Raw genomic sequence first — 15,708 nt, 5'->3', positions numbered from 1 at the left:
GTTTACATCGTATCTTTACACATTTCAGTTGGATCAGTCAAATCCACATTCTGCCTTTATCGGATTTATGTGAGCTAAGAATACAGTATAACACCTTGTATTTGTCATGAAGGTAAAATAAGTTTTCAAACTCAAGGAAAGTCATTTTCTCACAAACCCCTGGACTGTACTGATACAATTTCTTCATAATTCCCTGTTTGAGGCTCAAGTTCATATACTGTAGTCTGCCAGGTTTGACTGCAAGTCTTTGTGCGTTATTATGACCTCAGGTATTTGACACGTCAAATTCGTTGTCCACTGCACGCAAGGCAGATGATAAAAAAATAAAGCAATGGAATGATAAACTTAACACAAGTCAGATGCTAGTTCCCATAGAAATGTAGATTTATTGTTTATGTTAACCTCCTCTGCCCTATACATTATTGAACAACATTTTAATAGAGGTAATAAATAGAAGTAAGAAATTTAAAATTGCCTGAAAAGCATATTCCTACTGAATTGTACATAACACAATATATTGACTTCAAGGATGTATGGAATGCTCTTTCCACCATCGAACCCCATTTAATTTCCATAAGGTTCTTCTGACAAACATCCTTGAAGCTACCAGAATGATTGTAATTCGTTGGCCATCAATACCCATGACAAATGTCCGTACATCTTTAAAGCTGTAGGTGTCATTTATAAAAATGCATAAATCTAGCACATGGTGACATGCTTTGATTGTGTCAAGCCCTAAGGAACTGGAGACGTTTGTGATAATAACAGGTGTCAATATTGTACTATATCACAGTTTTTATTCCGAGATATATTTTGTAAAGAATTTCAGAATGTGTGTCGCTGAGAGCACTGCAATGTACACGTTTGAAATGATTAGGTGTGCTGAATTTTAGAAAGTACATTTATGGTGATACGTTGATTAAATGTTTAACGAGGCCATGATGAGTAGATTATTGATGTTGAATAATTAACATTGAAATAATTATGAAGGTGATGGACAAGTAATATAATAATCATCAATTTATGACAATTATAATCATGAATAAAGGAATACCTAGTTTTTTAAAAATGTAAATATGGTTCACAATACATTAATTCAGTAATCTATGCATGAACCAAAACAATGATACATTAATAAAACACGGAACTTTAAAGAACTGATAAACTTGTAATGGTATGCAGGCAAAGAAAAAGCTCCACATTCTCATAATGTTAAAACCTGTTTGACGAGAACAGCAATATGTTATGTGAAATCGCAATGTCAAAACAATCCATGAAACAGTGCAATCGGAATTCAGAGAAAGCATGGTAAAAAGTACTCAAAACATCAAACACGTAAGTTTGAAATGTAATGAGAAAGTAATTTTATAGATTAATAGCAGGCAACTAGTTGAAGAACAAGCCAGTTTCACAGCTGTACGCAGCACAAGAGGATGTTTTCAATGTCAGAATGTAAAATGCATCGACAGTCTAATGAAAATCTCCCGGAACATCATCGATAAAAAAAAGGAAGTTGAATAAGTCTGGCACCAGGCTTCATGTGAAATTGTGTGGAAACACAATATCATTCAAGGAATGAAAGCAATCGTATCAAGGCCCTCACACAGGAACGCACAAAGTGCAGTTTTTTTCAGGAGTATACTCATCGAATGGTTCAACACGGAAAATGGAGCACGGAGTACAGCAAGGCCACCAGCTGTCACTCTGCATGTTTCATTCGTTTTGGAGAAGATGATGATCGACACAGTTAAAGGAAAGGAAAGTCAGCAATATAATATAAGCATATGACATTGATCTAATAGAAAAACAGGTCTAATTTCAGATGACATTGAAGTAGAATACTTAAAATCTAGATGAGACAAAGCAGCAAGAGCGTAAATCAGTGTTGAGAAAAGCAAGTTGATGGCAACCAGAAATGAAACTATAGATTCTGTGTCAATCCTTATTGGAGAGGAACCTGAATGTGTATACTGTAATCATTCCAAGCAGCTCGGAAGCATCAACACTTTCAGTAGATCAGACTCCTAAGTGAAAGCAAGGTTAGCAAGTGCAAAGAGGCCACGAGCTAACTTTGAGATAAAATGGATTGGAAAATATATATCGATCAAATTTAGGATCCATTTACTGAACACAACTGTCATTGCAATTTGCGGTTGTGAATCGTGGATGCTAAGAGCAGACACAGCATGATGATTTTTTACTTTTGCACATGCAACCTAAACCATTTTTTATTTTACCAGGTAAGACCCACTGAGCTATATAGATATTTTCCAGAAGGGCTTTGGCCACAAATGATAGCTCAACGAAGTGGCTTATCATCTGGACATTTATAGCAGCCAAATAATCTAAAAGCATGCTTCCAAATGTGGAGGAAAACCGGAGGACCCGGAGAAAAATCCCAGCGACCACGGGGAGAACACGCATATACTCCAAATATAGAGAAGCTTCAGGGTCGGGATCAAACCCACAGCCTTCCTGCAGACCAGGCGACTATGTAAACTTGAAAACTATTTCAATTGCAATGACAGGTCTGTCTATATACCAGAGACGAAACGCCCCATCAAATTCCACATAAGAGAAATGTCATTATGGAAATCAACACATATTTGATTCATACCTGTCAACCCCTTATCAGTGCCTACCGTATAACAGACCAATTCAGACCTCATTGGTGACCCCGTGTCCTTATAAATCTCAACGTTCATCCAACAAAGCCTCATCGCAAGGGAAAAACACAAACAAATAGACAAAATATTTAGTTTTGCCCGTATTTAAAGGGCTGTACGCCGTATGGACCTGAAAACTCAATTCCCTTGTACAAGAATGCGGGTAAATCGTATGGGTTGACAGGCATGCTGATTATTTATCATCTTTACATTTCTCAGAATGTGTTATAGTCATAGTAATAATTAACAGGTTAAGATGGATTGAGATCTGAAGACCAATACGTACTCATGTGTTGCACCGCCACCTGGCGTATACGCTCAACATGTGCACCGATTTGAAGGTGAAACGCACAATAAGCTTGATACATCTCACGACATTCCGGTATTTATTTTTTAACACAATTAAACGGTGCACATTACCTGTATTGTAAACTATTATAAACTAACACACAGTACACACTAAACCAACACGTTCCACAACTAGTCTGACCGTGCAGGACACTGGACACACAACAATTTGTAACTCACATCAACAAACGAAACGAATGCAACGCTGACAACAAAGGGACACGCAAACTCGCAGTGCAGTGGCACGCGACTAATATCGGGGTGATTTGTGTGGATTTCATCAATTTGCTCGTGCGTCTGTATGTGTGCTTTGCGTATGACATAAGATTAAGTACTGCGAACACATCACGCAGGCAGCACACAGCACAGACAGCACACACATCCTGCAGGAAGCACACAGACAGCACACACACACACAGCCTAGGCAGGACACACACAGCACACACACAGCACAAACACACACACAGCACATAGCACCAACAGCACACAGCACCCACAGCACACACACAGCACACACACAGCCTAGGCAGCACACACACACACACACAGCCCACACACACGCAGCACACACACACCTCACACACAGCACACGCAGCACACACACACAGCACCCACACACACAGCACACACACACAGCCCACACATCACACAGCACCCACACACAGCCCACAGCACACACACGCAGCCGACGCCCCGTGGCGGCATGGAGCCGTCTCTCTCGGCAGGCATCAGGGCCTTCGCGCGAGGTTCCCTGCGGCCGCAGAGGACGCGGGTGACCACCCCGGGGGGCCTCAGCTACACCGAGGGGCCCCCGGGGGGCACCACCCCGGGGGGGGAGGCAGAGGCCCGCGGGGCTCCGGGCGGCCGCTCGCTGGGCTTCGTGCCCGACTGGAGTGTCGACCTGCAGGTCGGGGCGGTGAAGCCGTGGCTGCTGCTGGGTGAGGGTCTTGCCCCGTGTCCATCATCGCTGTGTCCTTCATCGCTGTGTCCATCTGTGTGTGAGCGGGGAGCGGTGGTGCAACGGTTAGCGCGCTGCTGCGTTGCGCAGCCGACCCGAGTTCTATTCCAACAACAGCAACACCACCACCAACACTAACACCAACACCAGCAACAGCAACATCACCACCAACACCACCACCAACACCAAATGCTACAGTAAAGGTTATAAGGAACCACTAGCCTAATAATAACCCCTATGGCCTTACTGGCTTTGACATTGCACTGGATTAGATTGTCCTCTCCACTCTGTGTTGTAGTCCCGCCTGGTGGTTGAAGTTAGCACTGCCGATCTAAGTTTTGTGAGAGAACTCGAGAACTCGGGATGAGTTTGATTTGCAAAAGTGACCTGGGATCACCAACATGGCAGAAGCAATAACGAATAAAGGACAGCAATGAATCAAACAGAAATTAGAGCAAACAATTGCACAAGTGTTCAATACAGAAATGCATTGGATGTTGTCTTAGTCGGCTTGGGCAGATGGTTTTCAGACTCATTTCAGTATACTGTACGTTTAAGTTACAGACAAAATGCAAGAGATATTGGGCAACTAATGTGTAAGTAAACGATTATATATGTCAAATGTAATTGCAAGTGAAATGATCAAGAATCGACAGCTCGGCATCAAATTGTGACAGATGGGAGTAGTCACCAAATAAATTTTGAATCGATGGAATTTCAGCTGTTCGGGGCAATAGCAGAGAATGAGTGGGAACCATGAGATCTCTATGTCCTCGGTACTGGTCCAAGCTATGTGGCTCGCACACAGCACTTAACCCCCAACCATCCTTTCATGATGGGGGGAGGGTGGTGCAGGCTGCGGCATGGATGCCGTGCAGGACAAGTTACTTATAAAGGGCTCATTAGCCTCCTATAGGTTAATCGTGTAACTGCGCAACACCCCCAACTTGACCAAGATTGAGCCACGTGTAGTTTATCAGAAGGACATCCCAACATATGTAGTTCTGTACGCAGCCAGTGCAACTATTGATTATTTCTAGACTTTTGATCAACATTCACGGCAACTGCCACCATTTTAAGCTTTAACCTATGATGGGTTTTGAGACCTCCTTTACCAGTGGCAAAATATAGTAATAGGTTTTTACCCTTTCAACTGGTACATAAAGGTGTCAGTTTTTGTACCAGTTGAAAGGGTAAAAACCTATTACTATGATGGGTTCTCAGCCAAAAGTGCCTCCAAGCATTTACTCGCACAGAGGTCCTTCCTTAAAAAAAGTAAATAGCCACATTCTAAGAATGGTTTGGTATTTTCCTTTAAACTAGGAGAATTGGACATTAAGGGATGTTTCATATCGAATGACAATAGAAGTGGGCGTTGGGGACGTGTCACGAGAAGGGATGATGGCCAGTTATAGAGACTAACGATGGAGGGCCAACAAAAGGAGGGAACGTGGCCACCGCAATTGAATCAATACATTTGAGCAACTTATGCACATGTCAATAGAGGGTAGCTGGAGTTGGGGTTGGTTGGGAACGAGTGTTGATTGGGGGACAACCATACCTCATTCTGCCGAGTGAAAAATTGCAATTTCCAGCTTTCATTCATTCTCATGCCCACGGGTTACCCAAGGTATTTAAGAGTAAAATAATAATTAATGCCGTGGATAATCGGATCCGCGATATTGGTTCCATATATGAGTGCGAATAAGAGGACATTGCATACAAGGCCAATTATAATGGCTGTGCATATTGACACAGTTGCCTTTGCCTTGGGAACAAGTGGAAATCTCTTTAACTCCCGAATGTATATGCAGAGTGGCTGTGCCATCAGTGTGGATGAGGGAGGGTTTAGAAATCGGGATGAAGGGCAGACAGAAAATCCATTTACACGGCTGGAGCAGATGGAGTGTAATTGCATAGCAACGATAATTATGCAGTGCATATGGTGAAAATTGCACTTTGAGGTCGTTGAATAACATAGGAGATGGCGTGTGATGGGAAGGATGGGGGGAGGGTCAGCAAGCATATCTGCTGGTGGGGCTGACTACAGGTGGGACAGACGTGTGGTGGCAAGCTGCATGACAACCATTCACAGAGATGTGGATAATATAACATCATTGTCGTTTTGCATAACAACATTTTTTTTCATGCAAATGCACGCACGTTACATTTTGATTGTGTAGTTTAATGGTTACAAACGTGACTACGTGCAAGGTGTGCAGATTCTGAATTTGGTAAATTGCAGGACTCGAACCCTGTTTATATACAGTATACAGGGATAGGATATAGCCTTTACACTTTACTTTTATTTCTTATTGCAAGCATAGTTGTTTGTGTCATACACATATGCCCACTTTAATACAGAGCAAGGACTAAAGTTAAGAGATGTGCATATTGCAGCACGCAGACGTGTTATATTTTGAGTGTTCACCTCCACCTAGTACAATTGTCCAAGTTGTGGTGATATTACATTGACCGAAGTTACATTCCATGTCAGTGTTAATACCCAGAAAAATTGAATTGGGTATAGTCATTAAATATTTTCTGTCACTATAACATATTGATTTTATTAATTTCAGCATTAAAATGTAAAATGGTATCAACACTAAATAGATTTACATTATAATTGTAAAATAGAATTCTTAATTTTTATTTGACAATGCTTGTGGCTCAGAAAGTCGTGCTGAAACACCACACAATATGAATGCGAAAACATAGCTAAATAAAAGTTTTTCAGTGTAATTTACCCTTTTTTATCAGGCTAAACAGCATATACAGAACATTGTACATAAAACATGGTTAAATTGCTCATGTTCTGGTATACATTTCCCGGGGTACAGGTTCACAAGACGTGGCTCAAGACATCCAGACACTACAGCAACATAAGGTTTGTTGCATAAGCTGAATAATTAATCCATGAGATTAGGTTTTCCCCTTTTTTTCTGGCAACAAAACAGGTGCTGAGATGTTTAAACACCAAACTGAAACCTTTTACAAGGAATCATGTCTGCATTAAACACAATACTTGTGGTCAGAATGCAAACAAAAAAACATGTTTTGATAATATATGCATTATCTTTGAAACTGATTGGTCCACACCAGAGACAGTTTTCTTTTGAGCCTCGTCTCAAATGGTGTTTGACCAGAGGACGCCAAAAGGCGTACAGCCCGAAGACAACGCATTATCAGAGTAATGAGAGCTTGGGGTGAGCAACTACATTATGGGACCTCCTTTGCCAGTATCAAAATATGATAATAGGTTTTCCCCTTTTTTCTGGCAACAAAATTATGTAGTTCTTCACCCCGAGCTCTCATTACTCTAATAGTGCGTTGTCTTTGTGCTGTACGCCTTTTAGTGTCCTCTGGTCAAACACAGTTTTGAGACGAGGCTCAAAAGAAAGCTGTCTATGGTGTGGACCAATCAGTTTCAAGGACAATGCATATATTATCAGAGTTTTCTGTTTGCATTCTGACCACGAGCATTGTGGTTAATGCAGACATAATTCCTTGTAAAAGGTTTCAGATTGGTGTTTTAACATCTCAACACCTGTTTTGTTGCCAGAAAAAGGGGAAAAACTATTCTCATATTTTGGTCCTGGCAAAGGAGGTCCCATGATGTAATTTATCCATGACCAAGTAATCAAATCAAAAGGACATTTGGTATGTACACCATTCTTATAGCACAAGGCAATTGCGGATGCACTATATTTCAAAAACAGTCTGCACTAGTTTTGCATTTTCCAATCGAGTAATTTGGGAAATCCATTTAAACAATTTGAGTTTTGAACCATGACTGCAGAACACTTGGGACTACTTTTTTTTAAATAACATCACCCACCGACCAAAACCTGGTTGGCCTTGGGGCTTGAACAACGAACCTCTCTGAATGTCACATATAGGTTAAATGGCATGAATATGACAGGATTGCCAAGTTACACTCGATAACCTATAAAAAAAAGTTTAAGAAATTCTGTGTTGTTGTGCTTGGCCTTTGGAGAGTTCATATCTTACATTCACAGTATTTATACAGTACTTTACCATAAAAGTATGGTCTATATTAACTCTTAATGTGTACTGAAGGTTTCACACATTCTGAACGTGGCCTACGGAGTGGACAATGCATTTCCCGATAGCTACATCTACAAGACAGTGACGATGCTGGATGTTCCAGACACGAAGCTGACCAACTACTTTCCAGAATGCTTCGACTTCATTTCAAGGGCTCACGAACAGGTGCGGAAAATTACTCAATTAACCACAGCACACTTATTTCAGATGCATTCAGGAAGTTGAAGCTAAATATAATCACATACCTTTGGAGCAAAGCCAGGTGCGGTTATATATCTCAAGTAGTCTGTATCAGAAGTTGTACTTTATCTTCCCCCACACCAACAGTGAAAGGATGTGTTGCCTTTATCTAGCTTCTATTCAATAAAAAAAAATCTGGAGTAGCAGGGATTTGAAAGTTCCACAATGTATTGCCCAACAAATAAAAAAGGGCAATTGTTTTACCAGTCATCTGGAACCATACCCAGGCCCGACTTACGTGACGAGTTGACTACGAATATGTTTGGCAACTTATCTGAATGTCTGCTTATGAATGTAACGTGATTATAAATTACGAGAAGGAATTGGTAAGTTATTGATGTCTGATGTGTATATTGTAATCGATATCCAGTATTAATTTGCTGTTCACACTCCATAGTTGTGTTTAACACGCAGTTTCATGCTGTCACGATTGCATACACGTCTCAGTAGGCAGTTGTATGGTTTAAGTACTCACCGACAGGTACAGCTGTTCACAGGGAAAAGGGGAGCATAGCATGAAATATTGGGGCATGTTAAGCACGCCGCTGTAGCCTGCTGATGTGTATTGCCACAGGGTGGCGTGGTGTTGGTGCACTGCAATGCAGGAGTGTCCCGTGCTGCCAGTGTCGTCATTGGCTATCTCATCCAAGAGGACGGACTCTCCTTCCAGGATGCATTCTCCCTTGTCAAGAGGACACGTCCTGCAGCGCATCCCAATACCGGCTTCATGCAGCAGCTCAGCGAGTACAACCCTTGCCTGCAAAGGCAAATGGGCGAGAGCTAGGCTCCCCGAATGACTCTTTTTGAAGTGGCAATGACACACTTTTTTGCCCGCGTTGGCTTTGAAGGTCTTTAATTTGAAAAATAGCCAGGGCAAGCCCTCAATGTCACGTCACAGGGGGAATAAGTTGGTTGTTTCAGAATTATAATCGCAACCCAGAAATGTGTAGAAGGTCTGCACATCTTAAAATACATTTTTCAGAGCCAATTTATTCAGGGCCAATTCAGTATTGTTTAAAACGAAATCCTTGTGTAAACAAAAACATCAGTTTATGGGGCTCCTCTAGAGTATAAGGCTCTGGTTTCTAACAGTTACATTGTACACTGCGATGCTTATTGTAATACTGCAGTTAACTTAGGTTTCCGGTTGTTTACTACAATGTTTTTTTCTTCTTCAAATAAACATGAAATATGCATTCATTTAAGTCTAATTATCTTCACTAGGGGTTCCAGCATTACTGTTTTAATGATGTAAAAAGTGTGCAAAATGTGACACCAAATAAAATAGACATGAATACTCATTTTCTATATAGCACTATAGATCACTATTTGTTCTATTTATGCAACCAAGAATGCAACGTATTGCACAGCATGTTTACTACTCCACAACTGCATCTTCATAACATATCCTTTATTTTAAATTGGGTCAAGCCATCTACCTCTGGGTGTCGCTTTACTTTCCCGAACCAAATGGTTATATTTGGATCCATTCTCAATGTATTTTTCCATACTTTTTTCAAGGTAACAATTGAAATGCATTGCATTCATATTTTATTCATATTTAATCGTGACATTTCCTTCCAAGGATAGCAGACATTTAACGGGGGAACAATATATTTTACTTTACATTTCTTACGTTTTCCATATGCATTATACACGTGATAAATTTACAATACTACTTCATACGTCTCAATGCAACACCACAGTACACTTATTTTATCGTTTGATTTTTCCATTGTTTATTTAACTTTTACAAAAATGGGTGATGATTTTATTGTAGTCTCAGTTTTCCTCGATATTTATTTTACAATCTTATTTTTTTTGCCAAAATAATATTGAAGTATACATTTTTACCCTTTAAATGAAAAGTTATAGGGATTCCAGTCTTTCCAAAACTAGAAGATTAAATTTAAATACCTTAAACGTATATATTTTTAAACAAAGACTGTGATACTTTAATATCTTTAATATTTGAAAATCTACATTCTCAGCAATTCAGTTGCCTTCCAAATCCAGGCTTTTAAGAAGAAACATTTCAATATACACGAAAGGTGGCTACTGCATAACAGTCTTATCAATCAATATCATCAGCTATATTAGTCCACTGCTGGATGAAGCCCTCCTCAATCCAGCTATATGGTCTGGCAATGTAGCAAGTCATCTACCACCTGTACACGAGCGGATTGAATCAATCCATCTCCAGAATGGTGCATTCCTTTAAGTGCCATTCCGATATGAGTTCTGACCATTGACCATTTAGTGCTGTATCCTGGACAAGCTGACATTAACAGCACTGAATTGAGCCTCATTACGCCACTAGAAGGCATTGGTATTCAACAAGCTTAGCAATGTACTTCTTCAGAAATCACTGCGCATCCACATTGGGCATCATTCCGTAACATCCTCACAGATAAACAATACCATTACATGTACAGTATTTACAATGTCACCACTCAGCAATCACCAGAGGTAACGCTCATTGAAATATAGTTGACAGTAACAAGTAGCAATGACACACGGGGTATTTTTTTTTACATTTTACAAACACCAACTGCAGTCGTCTCACAGACGATATAGAGCACTTGAAATAATCATGACATCGCCTAGAATATTGGGCTGACGCTGGCTGCACCACTGAATTGTTGTGGTACTGTACCAAATGTCTGGTGGTGCATGGTGAATGAAGAGTAGCGTATTACGTGTAAAGCAAAGTCAAGGTATAAACATTAAGAACATCGTTAGATATTACCAATTGCATCAGTATGATTTAGCAATAACAGCCCCACCCCAACGAAAAATCAAGTACAATATTTGTAATTGTTGAAGGATTTTTATATACAAGTCAACGAGATGGGCATAGTACTTACCATATGCTTTACAAATACAGTACATCTTATGCAGGCTGTTGGCAAGACTTAACAAATAGCATATTACCATATATTGGTGTTCATAGGAATGTATTCTGCAACATTAAGTCAGGTAAACATTCAAATAACTGCATTATCCTGTATAAGTTCATACGTGCAGCAGGCACAATTCATGACAAGTTAAAGTTTGAATGCAGGTTTCATGATGCCAAAGATAACAATTTTTGTAAGAGTATATATATCGTGGAAAAGTTTACGAGTTTATTAAACGGCACCTAAAACATTATTTAACCAAATTATATTCGTTAAAAATTGACGGCAATAGGTTAAAACGAGCAATACCTGTACTGTTTGGACAACACAGAACACATCACTAGTACACATTTTTCATCGAATATCAACTGTTTTGCAAGATTAAACGGAAATGCATATTTTGAAACTTACCACACACGATGCAATATTTTTTTTTATAATCAGTGGGATACGTGTTCAATTTGATTAACTGGAGGCTCATTTAAAAATGCACAAAATACACCATGATATGGGAGATACACGTTTGGTCTAGTTGTAGGATGGCATTAGTACAACATTTAACATTGATTCTGCACCTCAATCTGGAACATGTGCAAAATCACAACTGGGCTCTAACCTACGAGAGGCAGTAACATCACTAGCTTATATTAAACCGTTTTGTTTACGCTATTACTATACAAGCCACAATTGTCAACTATAAATATTTCTACGACTACCATTTGTTAGATTACTAGTGCCAACTAAAAGTGTGTAAAACCCAAATGATGTCCAATACAGCGAGTGGCAGTCACTCCTTTGGTCCATGGGAACTATGAGCTGCTCAATATATGGTTCATTTTAAGAGAATACTGTATACTTATTTATCTGGAATACAGATGACTAATAATGTAATTGATGACCGATGTAGTGATAAACACATACAACATAAATTCAATACTACGATAGTGGCTGAGGCCTAAGGATTAAAGTATGGAGTGGTCAATTCGACATGAGCAATATCTGCATCACATTGGCCGTGTCAATGTAGAAAGTACACCTTCACGTATTAATCCAAGATTACTGCGAATGTTAAAAGCAATATACTACCTTGTAGGTTTTTGCAGTTATGCTGTACGGCTCTCCGTGGGTGTTCAGGATGTACTACTATGTGCCGTTCGGAATGATGTCTAATGTTTCACACCATGTGCTGGAGAGGCTCCGAGCACGTGGAGCGAAACTATGGACATGACGAACAAGACACAATACAACCCAAAAAAGAAGTCATAGGAGAGCTCAAATGCAATGTGAGTATCTCGTATCTTGCATACAAAACCCAAAATGACTATAAATATTATTTAATAAAATTATCCTACAGTTTACCCGTTTACCCATACACACTTAAAATAACTCCCAAAACTACACAAATCTTTGAGTCATCAAAACTGTATTATACCATACAGATGATAAATATCTGAGGTCTACAGTAAAACAATTACTAACAAAAGCAACCTGTAAAATGCCTTGCCACATCATGGGTCCCATTCTGTTTCGACTGATCCATTATTATTTTGAGACAGGAATGTCACAGCAATCACTCAATATTGCACACATCTATTAATTATCCTCTCAGCTGCTTTCAAAAGGAATAAGTAGAGAAGCTTATTTTCGTACATTGTATGAAGTGGCCTAGTGTATACCAAGGGTTAAGTGGAATGCCTAATTTCCACTATGCAGTATGAACACTTTCTGGAACCACAAATAGCTTCAAGTCAGATATTTCACTCATACACGTATGTATAAAATTACCAATTTATATGAAATTTCTCTTGAAATGTTACTTTTCACCCAAATATCTGTGTTAGGAGCTAGAGAAGTGTACCTTTCAAGATAATGCCCATGATTAATCCAATTATTATCTTTATAAATACTGGTGACACAAAGTACAGCAGTCCTCACTATTATCTGATTTATTAACTATTGTGGTTGATTAATGTTGTACTGCCAAGTGGATTTATCTGCTAGAGCCATTACTGTAGCACTATCGTAAACTAACGTGCTTCGTCTTGAATATTATGTATAGCTAATCTAGAAGACTCAACATCAACATGGACTTGACAGGATCAATATTTCTTGAGAAGTGCTATGCATATCCCCATGAACTTGCATGGCTATACAGTAAAACATACATGTCTCCAAGTGACAGGGAGCTGTAAACAAAGGTTTCATGTATAAACTGCTATACGAGGCTTTGCAAGAGCTACTGATTGCACATTCATTATAAATTATCACATGATGCTCACATAATGTGAAAGCACTCCATTATTTTGGGAGCTGCATTTAAACAGTTACGATTATACAATGAGTGTACAAATGTAATGGTGTCAATCGCAGTGTAGTTATTCAATCATCCAGAAATGGAGCATCACAATGATTAATAACTCGGATGCACTGTCAGGTTTTAACAGGAAGGAAAGAAAATGTAACATGTAACTAAGCATCAGTCAACATGAAGCCATACTTGTGTGGGAGGAGGGAGAACCAAAGAGTCGTACAACACAAAGCTACTCATGTTTTTTGCAAAGGCTATCTCAGGTAATAAACCAGAGACTCTGGACATAGTTGCAAATGCTGAGATACCATTTTAAAAAAGCCACTGGGCAGACTATGCCTCGCAACACAATTACAAGTTGAAAACAAAAAGAATATTGCAAATCGAGAAGCAAGGCAAGAGTTAATCACACAGGCTGACACTACGGGCAGTGGAGTGGATAGGACTGCTCATTATGGCCCACATTCAGAAAGTGATGCCTCCAATCGGGTCACGTGGTTTGTCCTCAGTCCTTGTCGGGCTGCTTTTCAGCTGGCTGTGTGGTTAGGTTGGTAAACCAAGATGACATTGCACTCTTGGCGTTGGTGAGGGCTCCCCCAACGGAATGGCCTGCAAGGGAACAAGACACCAGCTTTTCAGTTTAACACACTGGCCACGGATGTCACTTATTTCAGGGTTCTACTACAGAAATGCAAGTAATGTTATGTGTACATCTCCATTTACAACTGTTGTATGAAGATATAGAGTGGCATATCATTGTTTTGTTTACACCTACATGACCAAGTACACTGAGAATTAGGAGGGTTTTAGGTAGATTCTCTTCCTGTTAAAATACAACACTGCCGTGGAATTGACAGCAGAAAGTGTCCAGATATTCCTGCGTAACACCTTACTGATATAAACCAATTATAAAGACATGTTTGAATATATGAGCAGCACACAACTATTCTTAACAATCTATCCAATCCTAACAACATTCCATGTTGTCACTAAACGAACAAAGGACAGGAACACCCTGGCTAGCCGGTCTAACAGGGGGCAGGCAGCTCTGTTCCGGTGAGCTGGCAAGTCTCGCTAGCCAAAATTTCAATGAAATCTATATACTATCCATATAAAAAAAAACAATACACGTGTATGTGTTTTTCCTTTACACGTGCACTATAGAGTGTGTGCAGTGAGTACAGTACAGGTAAAAATCTCGACGGTGTGTTGTACAGAACTGTGGTTATCTGTCAATCCGAGGGTGTCGGCTCTCTCACCCGAACTCCCATCACCCCCCACATCTCACCCACTCTTCCCACCCACACCCCTCTCACCCCACCCCCCTCCCTTATCAGCCCTTCCCACCAGCCCCACACTACAGGACTTAATATATCGCCACAAGTAAAGGAACACATTGAACTGTGTTTTAAACATTATACACACTATGACGTTTTCCGAGTGAATTCTATATTACAGAGCATATTCCAAGGTATTAAATACGTAAAGTATTGTAATGTGTTATAATCTTTTTGCAGTTAACATATATTTTTGATGGGTTTTTTTTCTTCTTCTACTTAAGTCAACCAGGTCCGGCTAAGTACAAAATCCGGCAAGCTGAGGTCTGGCTAGCCGGGGTTTACCGTATACCTATTTGAAAATAAAGAAAACATGGGATAAGCATTTCACATCTCTTAGACTTGCCAATGAATATAAAACGTATGATTTACCAACAGCTTTGCTGGTTTGCACTACGGAGCGACTTGTAGTTATCACAGCATTCCCAATCTTCTTGCCCCGCTCACTGTTTGACACAGAGCTGGAAATGCATGCAATTGAATGCTTAGCTGGTGCAATCACTGGCCATAAACATTACATTCAAATGCAATTACTGTTTTTAGCATAACATTCCGATTAGTCATTATATTACAAAAAAGCATTTAAAGCATTGACAGGCATTCCAAGGTTAATAACAATGACACTATATTCTTGGTTCTTTCGGTAAAGTCACGTAGAAGGTAAATAATAAAGTAATATAAAACTATATTATTTCATATTATTTACTTTCTACGTGGCTTTACCGAAAGAACCAAGAATATAAATCCCTGCAGTCACGAAAGCTTTAAATCAACAATTACACTTTTAAGTGACGAAGAAAATCTCAAAACTGAAATGTTTAGTGTCATGTTTTCAGCTGTATTCAACACATTCTCACTGACATCCTGAAAGCACGAATAAACT

The 15,708-nt window shown here is 39.7% G+C and overlaps 2 protein-coding genes across 2 annotated transcripts in view; one reads left to right on the top strand and one right to left on the bottom strand.

Annotated features, from left to right (window-relative positions):
- The first annotated feature begins 3,060 nt into the window (after positions 1-3,060).
- On the top strand, positions 3,061-9,568 carry DUSP19 (dual specificity phosphatase 19). Its single transcript, XM_078865431.1, has 4 exons — positions 3,061-3,952; positions 6,813-6,859; positions 8,053-8,205; positions 8,855-9,568. Exons 1-4 carry the CDS (start codon positions 3,718-3,720, stop codon positions 9,062-9,064), a joined length of 645 nt encoding a protein of 214 aa, XP_078721557.1. The 5' UTR covers positions 3,061-3,717; the 3' UTR covers positions 9,065-9,568.
- Positions 9,569-9,850: 282 nt separating this feature from the next.
- Positions 9,851-15,708, bottom strand: part of LOC144943497 (late secretory pathway protein AVL9 homolog) — a 30,935-nt gene continuing 25,077 nt past the window's right edge. Inside the window, exons 15-16 of the mRNA XM_078870999.1 lie at positions 15,198-15,286; positions 9,851-14,097 (exon numbers count right to left, since the gene is read on the bottom strand). Coding sequence (XP_078727125.1) covers positions 13,994-14,097; positions 15,198-15,286 — 193 coding nt within the window. The 3' untranslated portion in view covers positions 9,851-13,993. The remainder of the gene's footprint in view (positions 14,098-15,197; positions 15,287-15,708) is intronic.

This window comes from Lampetra fluviatilis, chromosome 2 (assembly GCF_964198595.1).
Source record: "Lampetra fluviatilis chromosome 2, kcLamFluv1.1, whole genome shotgun sequence".
NCBI lineage: Eukaryota > Metazoa > Chordata > Hyperoartia > Petromyzontiformes > Petromyzontidae > Lampetra > Lampetra fluviatilis.
This window is presented reverse-complemented; position numbering and strand designations above follow the sequence as displayed.